Source organism: Ruditapes philippinarum, unplaced genomic scaffold, assembly GCF_026571515.1.
Source record: "Ruditapes philippinarum isolate M1 unplaced genomic scaffold, ASM2657151v2 ctg1236_1_1_1_1, whole genome shotgun sequence".
Taxonomy (NCBI): Eukaryota; Metazoa; Mollusca; class Bivalvia; order Venerida; family Veneridae; genus Ruditapes; species Ruditapes philippinarum.
In genome coordinates this window covers 28,689-54,491 of record NW_026862350.1, presented here as the reverse complement: position 1 = coordinate 54,491, position 25,803 = coordinate 28,689, and the positions used below count along the sequence as shown (strand labels likewise).

General features: G+C 33.2%; 2 protein-coding genes across 2 annotated transcripts; both read right to left on the bottom strand.

Moving 5' to 3' along the window:
- Positions 1-4,986: 4,986 nt before the first annotated feature.
- LOC132718796 (uncharacterized) lies at positions 4,987-7,270 on the bottom strand. The gene is made up of 3 exons (XM_060702529.1): positions 7,013-7,270; positions 5,877-6,417; positions 4,987-5,141 (listed from the first exon to the last, which is right to left on the bottom strand). The coding sequence occupies exons 1-3, from the start codon at positions 7,268-7,270 to the stop codon at positions 4,987-4,989; spliced, it is 954 nt and encodes a 317-aa protein (XP_060558512.1).
- A 1,941-nt stretch (positions 7,271-9,211) lies between these two features.
- LOC132718785 (Fanconi anemia group J protein homolog) lies at positions 9,212-24,443 on the bottom strand. Its single transcript, XM_060702514.1, has 10 exons — positions 24,298-24,443; positions 23,997-24,068; positions 21,396-21,540; positions 15,065-15,180; positions 13,391-13,554; positions 13,159-13,226; positions 12,728-12,839; positions 11,306-11,425; positions 10,373-10,701; positions 9,212-9,714 (listed from the first exon to the last, which is right to left on the bottom strand). The coding sequence occupies exons 1-10, from the start codon at positions 24,352-24,354 to the stop codon at positions 9,212-9,214; spliced, it is 1,686 nt and encodes a 561-aa protein (XP_060558497.1). The 5' UTR covers positions 24,355-24,443.
- Positions 24,444-25,803: the final 1,360 nt, after the last annotated feature.

The following is a 25,803-nucleotide window of genomic DNA, read 5'->3' as shown; positions in this document are numbered from 1 at the left end:
GCTCTGTAAGACCAATCATCCTATGAAGTTTGAGAGCTGTAGGTCAAAAGGAACTCTAGTTATCGTCCGGAAACGAAGAATGGACGGACGGACGGACAGGGCAAAAACAATATGTCTCCCCCCGAGGTGGGGGAGACATAATTATTGTTCCTTTTAAGTTTTATTTTGCAATACACCAAATCATTGATGTAAATTTAAGTTTTTAAAATAGAAAAAAAAATTTAGATCTTAGTCCAATAACCCTTGTACAAGTCAATGATTAAACATGGAGTGTCCATTGGTTGACAAAAAGAACAAACACTCCTATTTAAAGGCAACTTTTTATTACCTCCTTCCAACAAAGAAATATACATTACAACAAGAAAAGTATAGTTCTGGCCACTGACCTTGCTATTCTTAAAGGATAAAACAGTATCACAGAAAATGACACAAATATTCAGATTTCATGTATGCACCTGCAAAAGTATATGTTAGCCTTACAAGCAAGGGCCACAACTCTTACTAAATGTAAACTTGATTTGAGGTAATTGTTCTTTAATATTCGTTATAACATAAGATACACAAGTTTAAATGATGATTTGATAAAAATATATTAAGACATGAAAATATGACTAAAAGACATTTGATGAAAGAACAACACTTAAATAATTACAACATAGAAATATGTATTTTTTCCGCGGTAAATTTGTGTAAATGCTCATTAAAACAACTATACACAGGTGAATATTACGCAGATTATATAATTTAACATTCACAAGCTTTCAAATAAAACATTTTTTCGAAAGATCTGTTTTTTATAATACAAAATTCATGTTCATGAATAGATAGAGATTATTTGAGTTTTTTCTATAAATTCAAGATATATTTTCATTGAGTGGTAGGAAAATAAATATTTCATGTTGGCGGTAGCCTAGAGTGAAATATGATAACTTTTATACCACAAGATGAAAATAAATCTTGACTTTCCTGTATATATAAATATACATTTTTCTCTCTTATGACATTACAATTTCAAAGACTTTCCCTCGAATTTTGTGTATTAGATGAATTGAGAAGGAAGTAATCCAACATCAGTGAAAATATGGAAAATAAGTTTAACTGCAGTGAAAATTAAATTTTTACCTTGAAAATACAGAAAATGAAAGTAAGCATTTTATTTCATCAATATTTCATTCATAAGTATAAAATAAATTTTAGTGTTGAAGTACATGTATTAACTGATTTATGAGACAAAACTCTTTCAAAAATTATTAATGATTTATAATAAGACAAAACCTGAAAGTCAATATACTAATATCGCCAATCAAAGACGTTTAAAAAAAAGTTTTGGTCTAAAATATAGCTTTGTCTATCAACCTAATAACAATAACTGCTGAAGATATAGACTAAGAAGATTAATGAAATGCCAAACTCTTAAATTTGTAATTATCTTGATAATTTTCTCTATTTTTAATCAATTCAGGGGCAATTACTCCTGAAATACTTCATAAAACAACAATTATACACATGCTGTGCTTCTATATAACAGTGAATTCATTTATTTACATCTACTTCGTCAAAATTTACAAACATTGAAAGTTAATGCATCAGCCACACGTTCTCGAGTGTCAGACCAAAACCAATTCAGTGGGGATAATTTCAATTTTCATGATATCATTTTCGAATACATTAAGTGTAATAATAAACATACAAAGACATGCTTAATGGCATGCTCCCTATGTGATGAAAATAAGTTTAGATCTTGTTTCCTGTTTAGAAGAAAGTGACTTCCTCCAGTAATTCTTTCAAGACTTGGTCCAATGATAAACCTTTACCTGATAAATGAATGTAATGATTTTACCCTGCTGCGAATTTGGAAAAGTCTTTTCAAATTTTAAGGGATTCCAATATCAAGATTCAAAAAAGTTCAGATACAAACAGTGTAGAGTATGGTCAATGGTGTATAGTAATATATCCACAGGCTGACTTGGCTCTATACTTGAAAGGTTAATATTTCACTTTTAGCTGGTTAAAGGTTTTAAATAGTTCTTTCACACAAAATTAAGAAGTTTAGGGTGACTAGGCAAGATAAAAGATTGAAGGCAGATCAATTGTCAGACTTCTCTTTTATCACAGTCCTTTTAAGTCTTAAAATAGTAACACCAGTCTGTCTGTTAATGACAAGATTAACTTGGACGTAAAATATCCACATCATAACTTAGCAGCTGATGACAGAATCCAAGTCTGAAATAAGATAAGTAATAATTAGAAATAATTATTTTCTTTCATTATACTTTTATGAAATATAAATGGACTGTGTTTTCCTGTTATGGTAGAGTTTTTACGTCACACCAACACAGTATTGGTCATATGGCGACTTTCCAGTTTTACTGGAAAGACCTCAGATGCTCCTCTGTACAAAATTTCAGGCACAAACGGATACCTGAGTAGAACCACCAATGTTCTGTAAGATAGGGACTGTGTGTGTAACTGTGTACATATCAGTAGTACTCTGACTGTAGAAAAAGTCCTTTAACTTAACTGGTGGTAGAGGTCTGTTCAATTTGTTTTCTTGTTTATTTTGTCCGGTTTTATGTTGCATCGACACTTATGGCAACTTACCAGCTTTACTGGTGGAGGAAAGCCACACATTATTTGAGACATTAGCAGGCACCTAAGTAAAACCACCACCGACATTCTACTGGCTATCTGGAAAACTTCAACACATGAAAGGTCTATTTGTATCACATTTGAACTCAAAAAGTATAAAATTATAAAGTATATTGTCAAAAAAAAAACCCAACAAGATTTTGTCCAATAAGGATTTTGTTATTTATTTGATATGAAATAAGACAAGTACCTGTCCAGCTGTATACAGCGAGGTAGAATCTGCCAGCAGAACTCTAGCTCCAATCACTGTATCATTCTTACATTGTATACATTGTAAATATTGTATACAACATCCTAATGTCTCGTCATATACACTGTTCAACAATAATCCTGCAAATTATAAATGTATACAGTCAATTTTGTTAGTAAAGACTAGCATTTGGGAATAAGAATTTTTAATGATGTTGTCTGTTTCAGCAGAACTTGTGATCATCAAAATGGTTTGTTTTGTAAATTGAAACTTAAGTATTGTAAGCTAGCTGGGTAGCTTCCTCACAAATAATCTAAAGTCTGCAACAGTATTGAAACCCTATGCGTTAAGTGGTAAGCGCTTTGATGTCAATGACCTTTACCACTTGGCAACGGATGCCCCTTCAGTTGTGTTCAATCTTCTCTGTGTTCAATCTTCAACAATAAAGGTATTTGAAAAATCCTTTTCATTCAAAGAACCATTTAAAATTCAAATGCAATGTTACTTTTTTATAATTAATTAGACAAGCAAGTACACGTTAATTACCTTTGTTATTTGTTTCAGATTCAACTGTTTGTAATTGGCAATCCTTGGTCTTCATGTTGGGAAATTATATCAACTCTGTGTTCTTCTTGAAAACACAGGTCAAGAATTCTGGATGTTTTTTCTGCTTCTCATATTGACCTAGTGGTAACAACTGTTTACCACATTTTATACATGATAAACACTGGTTTTTGGCCTGAAAGATAGGAAATGAAGCATAAAATTAATAGCAATAGAAAAACTGTTATAAAACATTATTTTAACAAATATAAGTTTGTTTGGCTTTTTTTTTAAATACACATGTATTCTTCTTCTTCTGCAGGAAGAGGAGGGAAAAGGAAAATATCTCGTTAAGCACTACTAACTTCTTTTGGGTCCTTTTTACCATCTTACATTGCAGAAGACCCTAGACAGACCTCTGTGCTTTAATGGTTTATTTAAGCACCAGCCAGTAATACAGTCAACTCCGCTTATAACGAACTCAATTGGACATTTAAATATCGTTCGTTATATCCGAAGTTTGCTAAAAGTGAAGTAGCAACAATTTGCTGACTTGTTTGATGGAAAAAATTGCCGTGAAAAAGGCATACCTGCCACTGGTTACTGGTATAATCCGTAATTTATGGCAGCGGTAATTTAACGCAGGTCATTTTATTGAACAATATATTGTGTACATGGTACATGTATTTAGACAGGTAGTACTTGTTTATAAAGTGTTTACCATTTGTATTCTCTTACTATTTGTTTGTTATTGTTTGGTTAATATTGCAAACAAAAATCGGTTATTTGGTAAATATCGGGTATTTACAGCAATTTATTAACTGAGGGTGCGAAATACAAATTAGGAAATTATGTTATGACAACATTTTAACAAATCGTTATTCTTACTTGTGCAATCACTCGATTGAATAATTATCAAATAGTGGTATTCATGTACAGATCTTTATCGAGAGCATCCCGATATTTCAATTATAACAGTTTGTTTTAACTGAGGAAATTTACAAGTTTTTTGCCGTTTGGGACTTGAAAAAATGGTTCGCTATAGCCGAAAATTCGTTTTAAGCAAGTACATATTAAGCGATGTGATTTAATATAAAATAAAGAAGGAACCGGCCGGGGATGTCAGATTTATTTCGCTATTAAAGATTCGTTATAAGCGAGTTCGTTATAAGTGGAGTCGACTGTAGTAGAGAAAGAAGACCTTCAGCATGCTAGTTGAAAATGGAATTCTTCACACGAAAAACTTTACCTGGCAAGATTCTTGGCAAGTGACAATCTCAATAACTCCTACCCTCTTCTACATACTTTCTACATACTACTTGACATGTACTGTATAAGTGGTAAAGTTAGCAAGATGGAAATATTGGCGAATTTTGCAAATTGATGAAAATCGCTATAATTTACTCTAGCATCAATATCAACCAACCTGTCATTAAATGCTACACTTGCACACGATTTTGCTAATATTTCCTCAAGCGCATATTCTTTAATTTTTTTTATTCACTAGCTTTTCGACACGCAGAAATATATCCACTTATAAAGTTAATCATTAAGTCAAAGTAAATTAATTTACTATTATATCTTCCTGCAATCAGAATTTTACCTTATTTTTTTTTCATCAGTGTTTTCATTATCATCGTTTGTGACACCTTTTCTTGACCGCTTTTTGACCACTCTTGAAATTTACTTGTTGATTTACGTTTCCTTCCACCACGTCTTCGTGTATTGAGAAACTCCTCGTCTGAATTCACATCATTACCTAAATAAAGTAAAAGATTGCTAATTATTTTGTAACAATAACAGGAGAACAATGTGAATGAAGACCATCAGGTTAGCTAATGTCTTTTTGGAAAATTTCACATTTTATATCAATTATGCTACTTTGTATAAGTGTGTTTTAACTGACTTTCACAGCTCAGAACAGTTCACTATTTATGGGAGAAGATATGTAAGAGGCCGGATAGCTCAGTCGGTAAAGCAGCAGAATGGGATGCCGAGGGTCCCTGTAAGGTTGCACAATTTTCTCTCTTTGCAGTGGTTTTTCTCACATAATTGGGAAGAGGCATCATGCTCTTGATTTTGGGGAAAATTATCACTTAAAATTGTTAATTTTTGAAGTAAAAAGGCTGGTGTTAGTGGAGATTTTTGGGAAAATGTATGATATAAAAAAAACTTCCATTGAGAAAAGGCTTTGTATATGCTTCTGTTATAAAGTTGAAAAATCACTGCCCTATAACATGTATAACATGCCTTTACAAAATAAATTGTACTGAAAAACTTACTAAGAATTTTATGTTTTTAGGCCTTTGGAACTGAGAGGAGTTTCTTTAAGAACACATTACATTGGTAGTTTGAACTTTTTTTATAACTGTAATGTATATGTTCGGTAGTATTGATTCTACACAGCTTACTTTAAAAGATAAAAGAAAGTTAAACATTTAGTAGATTATGAAATTTAGTGATGTAAGACTGTATATGATAACAATATAATCACCTGAAGCCGATTCCCCATCTAATAATTCCTCCCCAACATTCTTCTTATCTTTTGCTTCTTGTAGAACATCATCTGACTTCTTTCTACCCTGTTGAACTTTATCTACCACTGACATATCTACCTTTCCTCTTGTTGTAGGCTTAGTCCTTCTTCCTTCTTTACTTTCTTCTTTAAAATCATCAGCATTGTCTTTATCATTATTTACTTCATCGATATTAATATCTCCATCTTTTGATGTTCCCTTACAGTCCTCGATCTCAGATTTTAGTGTTTTAGTAGAAAGTGAATTCCTTTTCTTGAAAATTGGTTTCTTCTTCATGCTATGTTCTTTATCTAATTCAGCAAGGTTATTTGTTTTATCTACACAGTCAGGAGCTGGTCCATCTGTCTGGCCATCTTCAAAGAGTACAGGTGATGTACATGTAGGCTGTACCTGTCTAGTGGTTGATGTAGTTTGAGGATTGTGTGAAGTTTTTGACATATTCTGGGGAAGATTACCTTGTTCTTCTTTCACAGAATCAACAGTTTCTGTTTTGATTTCCTAAAAACAGTAACAATATCTTAACAAAACTTTACATGTTTTCCTTTTGATAAATCCTCTTACACACAGAATAAAAATATTATTAAACAGTCTACAAGGGTATAACTCTGCTGTTAACAAGAGCACCACAAAAGTGGGGCAATATGTACATCTGTGTTTTTAAATTTTATGCAAGTATAAATGTTTATTGACAGATAGGAATGGCGATATATAAAAGGAGCCCTGTCTCCACTACAACAATCTATACATCTATTTCTAGGCCTAACACTTTCATTAATTTCATTGGGTTTTAGAACATATAGCAAACTTTTGTCTACAACAGGAGGAACACAAAAGCTGAGTAGAACCATCAATCTTGCATTGCTTAAAGAGTCATGATTAGTTAATATTGTAAGAGTCAAAAACAACACCACAATCTTGTTATCCTCAGTATTTTTCATAATCAGTCAATTATACTTGATAGAGATAAGTGTAAGTAAATCATTGCAACAAATCTAAACATAATATGATAATGTGATATTTGATCTGCAGCTCTTAATTTCAGTTTGTTTGATCTTAATATTTCTGGAATTCATTCATGTGATTAATTAAAAACCTGTTCAGTTTGTCTCTGAGGTGTTACAGCTGCCACTGGAACTTTAGCTGGGGTTTTTGGAACCTGGCAAAATTTTAGGAACTTGTTCTGAGGTTCTGGATCTCCTGTAGAGGAATCAGGCACCACCACTTCCTGTTCTACCTTGACTGGTTTTTTATCCTGCTTTGTTTTGACTGTATCTTGTGTATTAACTAGATTGTCATCAGTTTTCTCTGGAAATAACATCAGTACATCAGCAAAGGTCAACAAATACCTCATGTCAGTCCATTTAAATAAGACATTGAAGATATCATCATTTCTTATCACTCTTAAGTATAAGGTATTTTACAATTAGTGTTTGAATTTTCACTTTTTGGCACTTGTTTTAGCTTTGAAAAATAGGTCACATACGCCCCTCAATAACATAACAAAGACTTCAAATTTATCTTAAAAGAAAACACACAATATGCACACATCTACGGCGGCACAAAGGTGACATGTGTGTGTTCTTATTTATCTCGTGGTAACGAGATACTATGTCGTGGCCACAAGATACTAAGTCGTGGCAACGAGATAGCTAAGTCGTGGCCACGAGATAGTATGTCGTGGCCACAAATTACTAAGTCGTCGCCATGAGATAGGTAAGTCGTGGCCACGAGATACTATGTTGTGGCCACAAGTTACAAAGTCGTGGCCACGAGATAGCTAACTCGTGGTCACGAGATACTATGTCCTGGCTACGAGTTACTACGTCGTGGCCACGAGATAGCTAAGTCTTGGTCACGAGATAAATAACCAATCAGATTACACCATTTATGTGAAATTCCCTAACTAACTAGTACAAAGATACCCCTACCTCACCAGCCTGTAAAAGTTCCATTTATACAACTTATTGACTTGTCAATAATTTTACATTAAGCGTCACTGTGACCCAAGCTGATTTTTGACCCAATGACCTCGAAAGTATTAGATGTCATCTACTGATCAGGTGCAATGATCTCTTTGGGTTATATAAACCATGGCTTATCCCATCTTAATTATTCATCAGACAAGGATTTTACCTTATAGGCTATCTACTGTCCATGGGCAATGTCCCTTACAAATGAAATAAACCAGGACTTCATTCTCATGTTACCGTATAAACAAGGCTTACAGGCCGTAGTACGTACAGACTGACCAATTCTATCACAAAATTGTCCCAACAAAGAGCTATAGTCAAAATTAATGTCAGATGGGTCTTGCAAGGTGACTTTTTAATATGATCCTAACGACAAGTTCAAAGTGAATATCTTCAGTATTTTCAAAGATTAATGTTGCATGTAAAAGTAAGTTGTTAAGTTTAAAAAATTCATAATATAATAATATAGTGTATTCTGATTGGTTAATTATCTTGTGGCCACGACTTAGCTATCTCGTTCCCACGACTTAGTAACTCTTGGCAAGGACATAGTATCTCGTGGCCATGCCTTAGCTATCTCGTAGCCACGACTTAGTAACTCGTGGCCAGGACATAGTATCTCGTGGCCACGACTTAGTAACTGGTGGCCACGACATAGTATCTCGTGGCCACGACTTAGCTATCTCGTGGCCACGACTACCTTACTCGTGGCAATGACTTAGTAACTCGTGGCCACGACATAGTATCTCGTGGCCACAACTTAGCTATCTCGTGGCCACGACTTAGTAACTCAAGGACACGACATAGCTATCTCGTGGCCACGACTTAGCAAATCGTGGCCATGACATATTATCTCTTGGCCACGAGATAAATAAAAACAAACACATATCACCTTTGTGCCACCGTACACATCCATAAAATTAAAGCCTAGTTTAGACATTAATTTATTTTTATTCCAACACCATATTCAAATTTACTATCCAACTAAAGTGGACAGAAAAGACAATAGTTTTATATATTGCAATATTAGAACCTATATAAAGGAGTAAAATTCATTTGCTACAATCATGTAATAACAGACAAAAAGGTAAAAACAAATTTTCACAGGAGGCTGGAGAATACAGATCCAAATGCAAATTTGCCTGTAACAGGTAGATAAATCTTTGAAGAAAACAGTGGATTATTACCAAAACTAAACATAGGTATTGATGGTATATACATGCAAGCAAAATATGTCTAAAGTCACACCTACAGTCTTAAAGTACTCATAATAACACAAAATAAGATATCTTGAGTGTACATATTACATATAAAAAATCAAATTACATGTAATTACCTGCTTCAATTTTCTTTTCCGTGTTAGGTTTAGATTTTCCTTTTTTGTTTGGTTCAATAAAGAATGCCCTCTCATTTGTCTCCCCTTTATTTACAACAACATAGTAGGCCTGATTTCGTGGAGCTTGATTTGAACTAACAAATTTCTTCAGTTGTTCTTCTGCACTAAGTGTGCTCGACCCAAGAGTGAACACTATATCTGCTTTCTTTTCTTCTTTAGACACATTTTCTGATTTTATACCATCTGTGGAATTTGTTCTGTCCAGCTGATTACCTCCTCTGAAATCAGATTTTAGACTGGTTCCCGGAATAGGGGCAGACTGTGGCAAGTTGGTTCCCTGCACAGGAAGTTGAGGCATTGTCAGTAAAATAGTTTGATGCTGATTGGTTCCAGGCATGTTCAACACCACTTGTTGTTGACCTGTTGCTTGTGTTAAGGGTACAATCGGAGGAACCATTGATGGCATCTGGGCGGGCATCTGCTGATTACCTAAATCACATAAAACAGCAAATAATAAGATTAATGTTTCTTTAAATGTTCAACAAAAATCTGAATATTCTGAAAATATCTTGTGTATATACATGTACTAGAAGGTTTCAGAAGCATTAACTACTAAATAACATTTTTATGCAAAATTTCCTTGTATCTAGAGAAACAGACAAACTTAAAAAGAACTTTGATTTAAACTTTAAAGGAACTCCACTGAGGTCCAAAACTCTAAAGACATAAAATTTAAATTTCTTACATAGATCAGCTGAGGCACATAAAACAGAAAGATATGCAAAAGGTAATTTACTAATATATAAATTGAAAAGCACATTTTTGTGCTATTCTTAGCCTGATTTGAGTCATTTTTCACAATTAGAATAAATACATTGAGGAACAAAACAACATAGTAAGCAAACAATCTGAAATTTGCACACACGTTATTGGGTAAGACCTACATCAAATGGAACATTAATCACGAAAACAAATATTTTCAGTCTTGTCACGTCAAAAAACCAAAGTAGAGTTCCTTTAAATTTTTAAAGATAAACAATTACTATTATTTTTAATGGGAATCAAATAATGTAAACTAATTTTTGTCATTTTCAATAATTCAAGTTCATGATATAATAAATTCAATACTTTACTTCTGATCATTTACCTCCATGTTTGTTTGGTTCTATAAGAAATGTTTGTTCACTCGACGTCCCTTGGTTTACAATAATGTAATATGGCTGATCTTTTGGTCCTGTCCCTGAATTAATCACATTCAGAATCTGCTGCTGTACATTAAGGGAGGTTACTCCTGTAAGTACTTGTTGCTGTATCGTAGGGGAAGTAACTCCAGGAAACACTTGTTGGTGTACTGTAATGGAGGTAACTCCAGGAAACACTGGAGCAACTGGGCTAGATATTGATCTTCTCTTGCTTGAGGTTTCAGGAGTTCTAAATAGATTTTGCAAATCTGGAGACTGACTCAATGGTGGACTTCTGTAATTAAAATAAACAATTTATAATAAAATAACTAAACAAATAATAATAAAGTAACGTAACAAACTTAAAAAGCTGTGTAATATTCAAAAAAATACTTTCAAAGGCTGTATTAACAAGTGATTAAAAGTATGAAAATCTATTTTCAGCACTAGTGACCTTGACCTAAGTGTCCACTTGCTCCATGGGAAATTTAGGTTGAAGGAATCTGTTAAATGAATCTACCAACAAATATTAAAAGAAATCGGTCAATAAACGAGATTTTTATGAGCAGAAATTTAAAAATCTATTTTTAGCATGAATGACCTTGACCTCAGTGACCCTCTACTACACCTTAAGAAAGAGACTACCAAATTGTATTGCATATTCAAGCAGTCTGGCCAAACTATATATAACTAAAAGCTCAATCTCAGCCTGGTGATTATGAAATTTCAACAGAATTGTTAGATCCTTTCATGTGAGGAAGCAATCTAGCTAGCTTACAGAAGATCTTAGACTTAGATTCTATTCATGTATCCAACTTTGCCTGAAATTATGAATGGAGAAGCACCTAAGGTCTTCCGTAGTAAGTCTTAAACTACAACAAAGATAACAAAATACTTACGTGAAATAAGGTGAAGCCTGTATGGTATTATTTAAGTATGAATTATCTAGCGAATGTCTCTTATAAACAGAATCTCTTCTGTCGTCACATGGTGTACTGGGAATAAATGATGTGTCTGGACTGTAAATAATCAAGTAAATCGTTTTAACAATAAGATATGTTAAGACATTATGTACATCTATAACATTTACAATTATAAATATCGTCTCCTTGGTGAAGTAAGGGGTTAGATCCTTCTAAATCTAATATATGTCGTAGTTAACCAGTGTAACATAGTGGCACTTATAGTTAATTAATTATACATGTTTTGATTATCTTATTTGATTTATCAACTTTTAATTAGTTTTATTTGCAAACTTCATTACTCAATTATATGTCGATATTATATACATTTCTTTGGAATGTTGTCTCATAAAATTTGACAGCTTAACTACATATACATTACTGGCAGTGAAACAAAACCGTGTTATTTGCCTACCAGCTGACAGATGTTGTTTACTTCGATTATGATATTTTAATATTAAAGTACAGTTCGTCAAATTAGACGTTAAAATGACAATTAAATATAAACCATTTTAATTGTTGTGATGAGTGTTTATCAATATAACATTTGACCAAAAGTCAAATTTGAATATGTAAACGTGCTTTTGATTGGTTATAGGGCGTAACAAAAGTTTGTTACACTAAAAGTGATTGGCTACTTTGGTATGTCATTTAGCTGTCATAAGCACGTGCAAAGTCTTTTATAAAAACATTGCATTGTTTTAACAGTGTTGAGGATTATGGGGCCTCCGTGGCCGAGTGGTTAACAGTGTTGAGTCTCTTGTAGTTTTGTTCTTGAATTACTTAAGTTATGTTAAGGACATTAATTGAATAAATCACTATACGATCGTTTTCGTTTGTTAATTATTTTAAGAATAACGTTACACCAGTCATTGCACTAAGGTGACAAATCATGTGACGTTACCCAACTAAATATCTTAAATGGACTTGTCCATCTTTCAACCTGGACAAAACTATTCATCTTCTTTTAGGAAAAAATAAATCAAAATAAGTTTTTATCAAATGGCAAACAATGCATACAATCATCTGACGGCAGCCGATCTTGGTCGCATGCAGATAAATACAGATATATAATCATAACAAAACTTAATATTAAACAAAATAAACCGATAAAAATATATAAAATATAACCATTTCATATCAATATAAAACTTGAATTAAATTAGTAAATTAACATTCTTTGAAAACTATTGACTAATGCGTCAAGAGTAAACATTTTTTTCCCTAATTTTGTATTTTGTTGACAAATAAGATACAGACATTTTACCAAATGAACTTTTTGGTTAGATAAAAATTCAAAAACAACTTTTTCAATAAAGGTTAAATTTATTCAATATTCTGGTATATACATAAACTTACCTCACTTTGGGCATTTCTTTGATCATTTTCTCAGTAAAGTTTGACATGGACGTGAGAAAGTCAGAGAACACATCAAATGTTTGTACCTTTGATCTTACCCATCTTGACAAACCTATTAATACACATAAAACATACAATGGAACTATATAATAATGATTAAGAATTATTTTCCCTTATCTTTGAATACTAGACATAGTAAAATTAAATTTGTTTCTTCCCATTCTTCTAAATAATGGAGTCAATAATAAGTTTAACATGCTCAATGATGTTTCAGACCAGGGAAAGCATTTCTATTTAGAATAAAGAAGGCAATAATTGGACTTTGAAAATTGTCGGGACTGGACATCAATCCTTAAAGAGGAAAATTGTTTGAACATGACAATATGCCAGATTACAGAGTATATGGATTAGGAAGTGTTTACTGTACTTACTCTTGCAATATTTTTCTGTTCTTTTAACAAATCTATCATCAACAATGATCAAGGCTCCCCAGTCTTTTCTGTAAGATAAACAAAACATTATTACATAACACAACTATAATTTTAATTTTAATTTTTTTGTGGAGAATCAAAGTATTCCTTTTATAAGTAAGATATGGGTCAATGAGAAAAATCAAATCAACATTTATTATTTCTAAAATTGAATAAACTTAAATGAACTTACCTGTGTCTTATACACCTTCCTAGAGCCTGGTTTAATGCCCTGAATGCCTGGATTTCATACCAGTCACCTCCACTTAGAAGTCCTCTATCAATCTTATGTTTGTCGTTGTACTCTCTTTTAAGCTTCACCTGGACATCTTTAAAGCTAGGATAAGGTATTCCAACCTATAAACAAATAAACATATACCAATACTAAAGTTAGGGTAAGGTATTCCAATCTTTCAATAGATAAACATATACACTGTACCTATATGGAAAGGTATTCCAACCTATAAACAGATAAATATATATCAATAATGATGAATGCCCCCAAAAGGTTTCTCAAACATGTAGGTATTATGAAAAGAAATGAGAATGAAAGTCACTAATTGCTTAATATTTTTCTTTGTATTATTGTACCTATAATATCTAATTGTGATAGCGTGAACCTTCAAAAGTGTGATCTTGACCTTTTAAAAAGGGAGGTGGTTCCTGGACACGACAGAATGTTGTCATGCAATAGACATTTGTGCCAAGTTATTTCAAAATCCCTAAATGCATGACAAAGTAACAGTCTGGACATGATTGTTGTGTAAGTGGGGAAACATGGACAAAAAGACTAACATGAGCCTTAGCCGCGACACATCGTCTTGATGTGGTAGACATTTGTGCCAAGTTATTCTAAAATCCTTCCATCCATGACAAAGTTACAGTCCGGACATGAATGTGTATCTTCAAACTCTTCGTAATTTGTCAAAATGGTGTTATGGTTCTTGTGCACCATACTTCCTCTTATGTGCTTGACGATTGTATGAAGTTGTATTGAATTCCAGCTAATAGTTATCAAGTTATGTGCCGAACAAGGAAAAGTAACAAAGGGCAATAACTCTGTAATTAGTCAAAATGGAGTTATGATTCTTGTGCACTGCACTTTCTCCCATTGTGCTTGATCATTGTGTGAAGTTGTATTGAATTCAAACCATTAGTCTTCAAGTTATGCTCCTGACAAAAAAGCAATGGAAATGTAACAAAGGGCAATAACTCTGTAATTACTTTTGATAGAGTTATGGTTCTTATGCACTGCACTTTCTCTTATTGTGCTTGACCATTGTATGAAGTTGTTTTCAATTCCCACCAGTATACTCTGGACCAGGAAAAGTAACAAAGGGCAATTACTCTGTAATCATTGAAGATGGAGTTATGGTTCTTGTACACAGCACTTCCTCTGAATGTGCTTGACCATTGTATGAAGTTGTATTGAACTCCAACTAGTCTTCAAGTTAGGTTCCTGACAAGGAAAATGCAATGTGACCGACTGACTGACCACCAAGTGACTCCTATATACCTCCCCAAACTTCGTTTCCGGGGTATAAATACTTAATTATATATAAATATAAAAGCTAGGATAAGGTGTTCCTTCCTATAAATTGATTATCATATACAAATATTGAAGCTAGGACAAGGTAAACCAACCTATATACAAATGCAAAAGAGGTTGAAATAGTGCTAGGACTGCCGCTTTACTGCTTACATCTTTCAAATTAAGTAAAATCAGGGCTGGTTTAGGCTGCTTGGTCCCATCCTCTTTTTGTCATTCCTATATATACAAGAAATATGAACCTAATTTTTGGTGACCAAAGATTACATAATACTATTTTGGAGTTAACGTTATTGCAGATAAGAATGGGAGACTTACTGTAATAACAGCTCTGGCATTGTCATCAGCAAAATCCATCCCCTCGCTAACTTTACCTCGGCATACAGCAAAGAATAGAGCGCCATCTATCTCCGAGTCATCATCATTACACTCAGCTATAATGTGTATCAAAAATATATTATAATATCTTCACTACTCTTGTTTTACAATACTGGACAGTATGTTTAACATTGTATTATTTTTGTGGCTATGAAAAACAGGTCTTATTCACCAATATAGTATTAGAGCTAAGTATGGACTGCTGAGTAAAATTCAATTTTCCTTCACTTAGTTCAAATGATACAGAGCAGACATGAAATTGCTAACAGACAGACAGATAGACAAACATTCTTTATGAGTTTACACTATAGTTTCTTCCTTGAACACTAAAAGCCCCATAAGCAACCACTTTCCAACCCATAAAAATTTTTCCCTCACAAATTTAAATACAGTCTGTAAGGAATAAATATGGACATTCATCCTTGATGTTCCTTGAATTAATCTTGATCTTTGTTGTTTTGTTTTTTTATTTTGTCTTCATATGAAATTTATGTATGCATAAGTCAATTTTTTCATGTTAAAATTGTAAATAAATGCACAACTAGGGATGATACTGATTACTCCTGTGTAGTTCCACTTAATTTTCCCCAGCGTTTTTTTAAATGAAGTGCGAACAAGTTTTTTTTTATTTATAGCTCTGGCGGCTATTTTGTGCAGTGGAGCGATAAACAACTAGGGATGATACTGATAATTCATGTGAAGTTTCACTGAAATCCCCCAGCGTTTTGGTGATGAAGCGCGGACAAGCTTCTTTTACTCGAAAATTGACCATTAGGGGGCTATAACTGTTCCAAAAAGAATCAAGCGGAAAATCAAGAGAGTATGTACAACTAGGCATGGTGACAAACAATCCTGTGAAGCTTCACTGAAATCCCCCATCGGCTTTGGTGATAAAGCGCGGACAAAGTTATCAGGCAGAAGGACGGAGAGAGCAATTACTATAAGCCATCCTTCGGGGGCATAAAAATTTTGCTCAGTAAAATTTTTGACACTTTTTCTAAGATTTGGTTCATACAATCAACATGAAGAATGGATGTATTTTTGTTGATCCTGTAGCCCATACCCAAAGATATATGAAAAAGGGGTGAATGGAGAATCTGTTAAACAAGAGCGAGTTGAACCGGGTGATGCTCCCCGAATAGGTTTTGGACACAGGAAGGTATACCTCTTGTAGTGTCAGAGTTATGTCACGGACAAAGTTCAAAGTGTAAAAACAACCCAAAATGTTGTACACAACACATTGTCTCAATATGGTTATCATTTCTGTAAAATAGTTTTAAAATCCGACTTCAAGTAACAAAGTTATGGGCCGGACTCGAATTCGGGACGAACAATGGACAGACGGACGGACACACAACCCAACGACTATATGCTCCAATGACCAATCACCATACCAAGTTTGAAGGTCCTAGGCCCAAGCGTTCTTTAGTAATCGATCGGAAACCTTTTTTACCTACAAGGTCAATGTGACCTTGACTTTTGAACCCTTGACCCCAAAATCAATAGGGGTCATTTGCTGGTCATGACCAATCACCATACCAAGTTTGAAGTTCCTAGGCCTAAGCGTTCTTTAGTTATTGATCGGAAACCGAATTCGGGACGTACGTACAGACGTACGGACTGACGAACGGACAACCCGACGACTATATACTCCCCCGAAATTTTTCGGGGAGCATAATAGACGTCAAGTCTACCTTGATAAATCTCACTACCCATACCAATGGAATGTAGATAATGATACGTTAATAAGAAAACAATAAATGTTTTTTTAAATGGATGCAGTTGCTAATAGGTTGCTCCTTTTCAGCTGTTTAAATTGTTTAACCTCTTTCGTTTATGCATCTAACTTACTTAATAACAGCCAAAAAAGCCAAACATAAAAAATTAAGATAAACAGTCTTTTATAATGTCATATAAAATTGTCCCATTTATACTATACAAACATATTGTGATATTTCCACTCAATAGAAATCGTTTTTAAACAAACCAAGAGCTACATAAATAATGTTTTAAACCAGCTACATCATTGGGTTTTCTTCTAACTGACATGACTGTTTTATGCAAGAAAATTTCAATTGAATTTATTAAGGGCAGGCATTTTTATTCATTTGTTTAAATAATCAATTTATAAAACCTAATTACAAAAAAGATAGGAGCCTTAAACTACTGCTTTAAATCAAATGTAATGTATTGAATATCTAGTGTGGGTGTAACATGATATCAGTTTATAAATTTAACTTAACAAGTTTACATACCATTGCGTAGACAGGAAATGACTTGTCAAATCAGGAACTTAAGAAGATTATTTTTTTTCAATAACCTTATGAGAAGTATAAATCACTGGTGAGTAAATTAACTCAATATCTATGTTAAAAACTTAAATAAAGTTTACATTGTACTTATAATATATTATTCTAAAATGATTTAACATGAATAACCTTGAGAGACATTTTCTGTGCCCCACCCACAACTCAAACTGGATTATTTTTTATTTTGTTGGGGTTGGTGTGTCAACAGCGATGTGTCTACCCTTTAAAAGTCACAGAAGCCATTAAAAATGTTTACCAGAGCTGAAACAATCAGCTTTTGCTACTGGGCTAAAACTGACCTTTTTTAAATCTTGATACCCCCAATATTAATAATGGACAACTCCCAAAATGGAAGCTAGACAAGTCCATTTAAGAAATTCAGCAGGTTACCAGTATGGTATAACACTGGTTTCTTTTACTCAGCTTAAAAAGCTTTTCACAAAGTTTGTTTGTTTTGTTTGTTTGTTTCATTTTACGCCTTTTCCCAACAGTATTTCAGTCATATAGGCGGGTAGTTTCCTAACAATCATTCCTGGAGAGTTACACCAGTACTAGACTACCTTCCTCCGCACTAAACTACCAAAGCATCTCCCGGGGATCAAACCCATCCCAGAGAGATAACTGGATTAGAAGTCATCGACTCTAACCCCTTTTCACAAAGTAAAAGTACAATGATGGCAATTTGAAAAAAAAACTGTTAGAATAGTCATTTTGGTCAATTTAAAAAAAAACACACACATTTTCATGTCCACAAAATGAAATGAATTTACAGCAAGAATTAGACAAAAAATTATTTTCTTTCAAGTTTCTTTATTCGTTAAGAACATAAAGCCACTGTCAAACACTTCTAGAATCTACTATTTTCTATTCTAGGTTACATTATGGCTGTGCCTGGTAAAAAGGCATCTCAGAAACTGTCATCTACACTATCTCGAGGTGGTGCTGAAGATTTTGACATTTTCTGTGAACAATGTGACAAAGATGACATCAGACTACCTGCCTTTGGTTATTGTGTGGATTGTGAGGAACATTTATGTCAAACTTGCTTTAACACTCACAGGCGACCAAAACCACTACGCCACCACCAACTTCTAGATAAAGATCACATGCCACATAAACAAAACCTCCATAAATCATCAAAATCTACTTTAGGCTCACAGGATGGTGATTTATCAAAGCCTTGTACCAAACATACCAAAGAAGTGATCAAGTTCTACTGTCATGACCATAATGCTCTTATATGTAGTGTTTGTGTGACCCTTGAACACCCAACAACATCCTGCAATGTGGACTACATACCTGATATATCAGGACAGACTTTAGACAGCATGGAGTTCAAAGAAACTCTAAAAGATATTGACAAACTGACAGACAAATGCTGCCAGATTAAAAAAGATCTGAAACTAAGAATTGCTAACTCGTCAACTTCTCTGAAAGACGCTATAGTAGAAATAGACAACTTCAGGATAGAGATAAACAAGAGATTAGATGAACTAGAAAAGGAGGTTAAGGATACTGCTTCAACGATTCAACATGAATACAACAAAAAATTGAAAACAACAGAAACAACATGTGATGACATCAAAAACACACTTCAAGCATCAGCTGATACTCTAAAACATCTCAACACCAACAAGAAAACTGACCAACTGTTTACTGAATTGAAAATAGCTCAGCAACTGATATTGCACAATGAAAATATAGCAAAACAGCTACCAAAAACCAATGATGTTGATGTATACACTTTTGAACCAAACCATGCAATCAAAAAACTCTTTCAGAATAAGAAATCATTAGGAACATTGAGAAAAAAGGAACTGATGCAACCAGCTCAACCAAAAAATAAGGCTGCAGTGCCAATGAAAATGTCTACCCCTAGAAACATCAATGTTAAAACATCCACAGATAAATATAATTGCGATATAAATGGTATTACGGTCTCTCCTCAGAACCAATTATTTGTAGCAGATTTCAAGAATAACTCAATTAAAACGATAGACAGAAAAAATGGAGCAATTAAACAACTACAGCTTGAATCAAGTCCCTGGAATATCAACATGGTGACCAGAGATACACTTGTTGTTACATTACCACTCATTAAAACAATACAGCTCATTTCCTTCTCTTCAAACTCTTTCTCATTGAAAAACAAACTGAAAGTAGATGGACAGTGCCATGGAATAAGCCATCATCAGGGGAAACTTGCCGTCACCTTCTTAACTCCTGATAAACTCCAAATCATAGACTTGAAAGGTAATATTCAAATTACAGTTGAGAAAGATTCCGATGGTGACAGTATTTTCAGTGACTCTTTTTATGTCACCACAAACAGCCATTCAATCTATGTATCTGATAGCTACAATAATGCAGTTATATGGTTTAATTGGCAGGGAGAGATGATAGGAAGGAATGTAGACATTAAAAAACCAATGGGTATTTCACTGTTAGATGACGGGTCCTTCTTTGTGAGTGTTTACAGGGCTGATTGTATATATAGAGTAAGTGGTGATTGTAAAGACAGGACAACTATACTGGAGAATGAGTCTCCTCAAGCTGTAGGTTGGTGTGCTGAGACCAGTACACTTTATTTTAGTGAGAGTAAAAATATTATCAAAATATATCAAATGATGTAGAACCAAGCAATGGTAATCATTGCAGACATAACAAAACATAAACAATTGTAATTTAATGTTAAATGATATGTATACATGCACACAAGTAAAATATGTTCTATTTCATGCTTGTTTTAATTAGAATTAATTTCTAACTAACATTTTCTTTTTCAAATATGCTTTTCTTTGATTTTGTTCATTTTGTAAAAAACATAAATGTCCTTTTTTCAACTTCTACATTTAAATAGAGATGACATAACTTATAAATATATTTATTCTGTAGTAGATGAAAACATGTTTGTATTTGATCAATATAACTGTTAAAAGATTTATCTTAGTCATTATTTTGAAACAAGATGGTAAACTTTGTTTTGTTTTGTTTTTTGTCAAACAATTTGGAGGTCATTTTTTTAAATGTCAATGATCTTGCATGCAAAACTTCAACCAGGAATTTTCTAGTTTCACAAAGGCCTATAAATCAGCTAGATTTATTGTTCTAAAAAGTCACATTCAGTTATGAACCTGTCTTTGGCCTCTTTACTGACACTAAATATTTGCATTTGTTAAATATGTTTACAGTACGTGTTATCAATATACATTTGTGAAGTCTCAAAAATTAGTACAATGTTATTAATATTTGACTAGTTTGTTGACATACTACTGTATTATGTTTGTTGAATTGTCATAATTTTGTATGTATGTGTGATATTTATATGTATGCTTGTTCTGCTCTTCATTCAATGGAGGAATAAAAGATATATATAGTCATGTGTGAATTTTCAAGTTAATACATTAAGTGATTTTTAAGATCAATCTTACATGCAAAACTCTTATCAGGGTTTTTTTTCAAGTTCACAAAGGATTTTCGTTCAGTCAAAATCATTTAAGAAAGGTCATATCGTCGAAATGATTTAACCCTTTAAATGCAAACTGCAATAATACATTACCTTAGCAACCAGTTTAAAGCTGTCCATGCTACTTTTTTTAAAATTTACTTAATTTTGTGGGCATGAAATTTCATGTTATTTTTGTCATTAAGAAGATTTTTTTGTGAATTCTTAAATTCATGGACCGTCTATTTTTCCAAAAGATAAAATGTAAATAATGTGATGTAAAATAATCTTACAGCAAACAAAATGAAATTTCATTGGATCTTAAATTCGTCGACTGACCTATCCACGAAAGACACAAAAATTAGTGCCCCACAAACAAAAATGATTTTGCAGTACATTGTATTCTAAGTAAAAACTTTTTTCATACTGAAACCCCTTAAGATAACAATGGACTGTTCTAAAATTTCCAACGGGGCAAGTCCATTACACAAATATAGTAGAGACAGGATCAAATTACCTTCATCCAGATAAGGATTATATAGATCTCCCTTGACAACCTCGTAGAATGCTTTCATCATGCCATCAAAATCTTCCCTATCAGCTGCTCTAGGTTCTACCATTACACGTTTACGGGTTGACAACTTATTCCATAATCCTGTAAGCTGTAAATTTAAAAGGTTGCGTTTCATGGAAAGTACTTAGTCTAAAATATGTCTTAAGACCAAAACTGAGACAATTTTCGTTTCGAAGAAAATGTCCTTACTTATGACTCCTATGTTAAGACTTTTCAATTATTTCTAAATAGCTATATACAAATGCTGATAAACATTTACACATAGAAAATTGAAAAGCATGGCATTGTATTTTTTAAATTTTCTCAAGAGAATGACTTAAATAAAAGTTAAAAAAATATTTTTTGGAACAGTCTTAAGTAAGTCCTATAGTTTGTCATAAGTCCAAGGACTTAGGGTACACTTAGGACTTTCCGTGAAATGCAGACCAGCTCTTATACGATCTGTTACACCACATCTTTTACAAGAATGCTACTTAAGCTGTCATTGATTCAGTGCAAAGCATTATCAACAAAGTATCAATATCGATGATAAACCGATAAATCAATAATTACTCATAATTAGTTGTATTTGATTCACATCTGTTTAAATGATTTCAATAAAATATATGTTCTGTTCATAGAATTATGATGTGTCTTGTTGTTTTTTTTAAGATCATGATTCCCCCAACAATTTTTGACATCACTGCTTTGAAATATGTCCATTATTAAACAACAGCATAGTTTTAGACATGGGCTTCTGTGTGGTTAATTTTCATAATTTCTATACATTTAATTAGAAAAAAATATCCAATTTTTCAAATTTGTATCGAGAATTGTTGGCAGAAAAATATTGATGATACATCAACATTTTCTTTATTGATTTAGTATCCGATGTTGAATATAAGAAGTTTTCTGTGAAATGAAAGGAACAAGAACAATTTTAAGTATAAATAATTTCACACCTAAAATAAAACTTTTCACAATCATTAATTTCACAGTTAACACAACTTTAAAATCCACAATTAGCAAATTCACATAATTCAAACTTTATGGAATCATAGAATCAAATTTCACAAATCATTAATTTCACACAGAACAAATATTCAACAAGCAAATTCGTTGAATTTATATCCCCCGCCAAGTACTGGTTATTACTAACACAACAACTGAAGACATAAGGCTTTATTTATATACTTATCATGGCGTAAACAGTAATATTCTTTTTACATAATAAATATTCAGGGCAATAACAGAGCCATTACTCGGTGGAAAATAGTAATATCTGGACATTGCCATGAGAACTGATGTAAATTGCCTTTTTGTATCGATGGTTCCCATGAAGTTTTGTTGAAATCAATACAGCAGTTGCAAAGAAATAGCAATATTGCTCTTTATGCATACTACATAACTAATCAAGGACCATAACTCTGTAATGAAGGGTCTGCTTTGAACAAGGCAACAAATTATGCACATCTCATCTTGGTATTAATGGTTCCCATTTAGTTTAATTGAATTCCAGCCAGTAGTTGCAGAGAAGTAGTGTGGAAACAATCATTGCTCTATATGCACACTGCATAACTAATGAAGGGCCATGACTCTGAGTTAAATATTTGACTGTAACAAGCCAACGATGTGCGCATCTCCTCTTGATATTGATGATCCCATAAAGATTTGTTGAATTCTAGCCGATAGTTGCAGAGACGTAGTGTGGAAACGATTATTGCTCTATATGCATACTGCATAACTTATCAAGGGCCATAACTCTGAGTTAAATGTCTGACCGTAACAAGCCGAGGATGTGCGCATCTCCTCTTGATATTGATGATTCCATAAATCAAGGGCCATAACTCTGTAATGAAGAGTCTGACCGGAACAAGGCAACAATATGCCCATCTCCTTTTGCTACTGAAGGTTCCCATAAAGTTTCCTTGCATACTGCATAATTAATCAAGGGCCTTAACTCTGAGTTAAAGTGTCTGACTGAAACAAGGCAATGATATGCGCATCTCCTCTTGGTATTGAAGGTTCCTATAAAATTTTCGTTGAATTCCAGCCAGTAGTTGCAGAGAAGTAGCATAGAAATGATTATTGCTCTATGTGCATACTGCAAAACTTATCAAGGACCATAACTCTTGAGTTAAAGTGTCTGACCATTCCAGCCAGAAGTTGTAGAGATGTATTTATTCATTTATTTGTTTGGGTTTTACGTCACATCGACACAGTAAGTTGCAGAGAAGTAGCATGGAAAGAATAATTGCTCTATATGCATACTGCTTAACTAATCAAGAACCATAACTCTGTAATGAAGGGTCTGACCAGAACAAGGCAACAATATGCCCATCTCCTTTTGGTATTTAAGGTTCCTATACAGTTTCCTTGAATTCCAGCCAGTAGTTGCAGAGAACTAGCGCGGAAATAAAATTCAGACAGACAGACGAAAGGACAAACGGACAATGCCAAAACAATATCCCCTTCCCAATTTCATTGGCGAGGGATAACAATTATTCACACACCTGTGTTTGGTATAAAAAGGAAAACTGAAAAGAAATTAATGAAACTATTTACCTTCCACCTATCTATAAATTTCTCCAGTGCTCTGTAGGACGGCAGGAAACATAGGACGCCATGTGGAACTTTCTATGAAATAATAAACATACATAAAGACACATAGTTCAGTTTTGAAGATTAAGAATATTACACAGGTCTAAATAAAATTACATTTAATGTCAACTTTTGAGAATCAGTGTAAATTTCATGGTATAGAACTGTTCACAAATTTGGAGTGAAGATCAATACATAAAGGTGAAATTCTTTATCTATTTATTAATTTTTCTTTTTTTTTTGCAAAAGATATTACTATACATACAGTGCAAACTTGATGAATTAAATTTCCCAGTTCATCTTGGAAGGTAAACGTTTCCATGTTTCTGTATACAGCTTGTAACTGGTTACCAGAAGGTCCAACACCTACAGCTCCTAGAAATACCTACAATATAACAAACTATTTTAGAAAAATGTGTTTGATTTCGTCCTTAAAGTAGAATATTATGTAGAGAAAGGTTTACAGAGACTTAAACCCGATTGGGTCCAAACATTTTTAAACATCATTCAACTAAAACCGTAATTGAGACATAACTTACCTTGACAAAGGCATCTACTGAGAAAGGTCTGGATGAATTTGCAACAGCAGTTTTTGAAAAGTAGTCCGGACAATTTTTGTGATTGACTGACAGACTGATTCTCAAATTTTGATATTTAAGTCGCTACCTTTGTGTTCTCTCTAGTGTTCGATTAGCCACTTGAAAGAAAATGTAGTCAAATAAGAGGTTACTGAATGAATAGCATCAACGGAAAATTACTGTCACCTATTGTTCCAATAATTCCCTAAGTATTGTTACTGCAATCCTTCTTGGACCAACCTATACTTAGAAGATCTGAAAATTAGGCTTACTACTTGTTCAGGGACTTCTGCCTTCACGTGAACATGTGTCCTAGGCAGATAGGCAGAAGGACAAACGGGAACGTAATATTTAGTTTGACCCCACAGCAAAGACAACTTGACTTATTATAAGGGAGTTATACGCTTTTTAAAGAACTAAAATCTGATCGAAAATAAACTAAGAATAACAGTTAACGAATTTCATTCCAGGTATTCAACTATGCACATTTATTCATCAGCATATAAATGTTATAATACAACAGGCTTTCTTATCAAACATTCTCTTCTTGTGTAATATTACATGTATTCATTTTAAAATTTGCAGAGCAAATATGAAGTGTCGGTGGCTAAACAGTATTTAAAAGAGAATTATACAATAAGTTATAAGAAACAAAATTGAAACATTTTAAAAACGATCTAACTTAATTGAGTAAGTTACTACGTTAATAATCTAAGTAAACCATAAGACCGTTACTAACAACATTTCTATAAACAATTTATTTAATAAAGTTTCGTGCGTTTGATACTGAAATGTGTAAGTTCCGAAGTAAAATCACAGTTCAGTTCCAAAGTATTTTAAAATATTATTTTACTTATAGGTTGTATACATTAAGTTATTAAGTGCTAAGAATTCACTATGACGTCACTTTATCACATGTATCACGAAGTCTCAAAGAAGCATACTAAATGGCGGACTTTAATGACAATAAATGTGACTATCTTAAACACTAAGGAATATTAACACATGCAAGGTAGATTGACATAAAAGGTTAGTGATATTATGACAGTAAAATAAGGGTAAAGCTTATTATACAAGCTTACGATAAAATAGACAGGTTTAAGGTGATAGGCCACTTATTTCGAAAACGAAAGAAGGGTGACAGATTTATCGGCGCATATTTGTATCTATGATTTAACGGACAGACGGACAGA

What these genes read in the sequence shown, in the direction of transcription:
- LOC132718796 (XM_060702529.1), bottom strand. Translation starts at nt 7,270, where the DNA reads ATGAGGTATTTGTTGACCTTTGCTGATGTACTGATGTTATTTCCAGAG. An exon ending in CTCAGAGACAAACTGAACAG is followed by an intron (nt 6,418 to 7,012) that starts GTTTTTAATTAA and finishes TACTGTTTTTAG; the next exon opens with GAAATCAAAACAGAAACTGT. An exon ending in AGATGGGGAATCGGCTTCAG is followed by an intron (nt 5,142 to 5,876) that starts GTGATTATATTG and finishes TACTTTATTTAG; the next exon opens with GTAATGATGTGAATTCAGAC.
- LOC132718785 (XM_060702514.1), bottom strand. Translation starts at nt 24,354, where the DNA reads ATGGAAACGTTTACCTTCCAAGATGAACTGGGAAATTTAATTCATCAA. An exon ending in AATTTATAGATAGGTGGAAG is followed by an intron (nt 21,541 to 23,996) that starts GTAAATAGTTTC and finishes TTAAATTTACAG; the next exon opens with CTTACAGGATTATGGAATAA. An exon ending in CAGGCTTCACCTTATTTCAC is followed by an intron (nt 10,702 to 11,305) that starts GTAAGTATTTTG and finishes TTTTAATTACAG; the next exon opens with AAGTCCACCATTGAGTCAGT.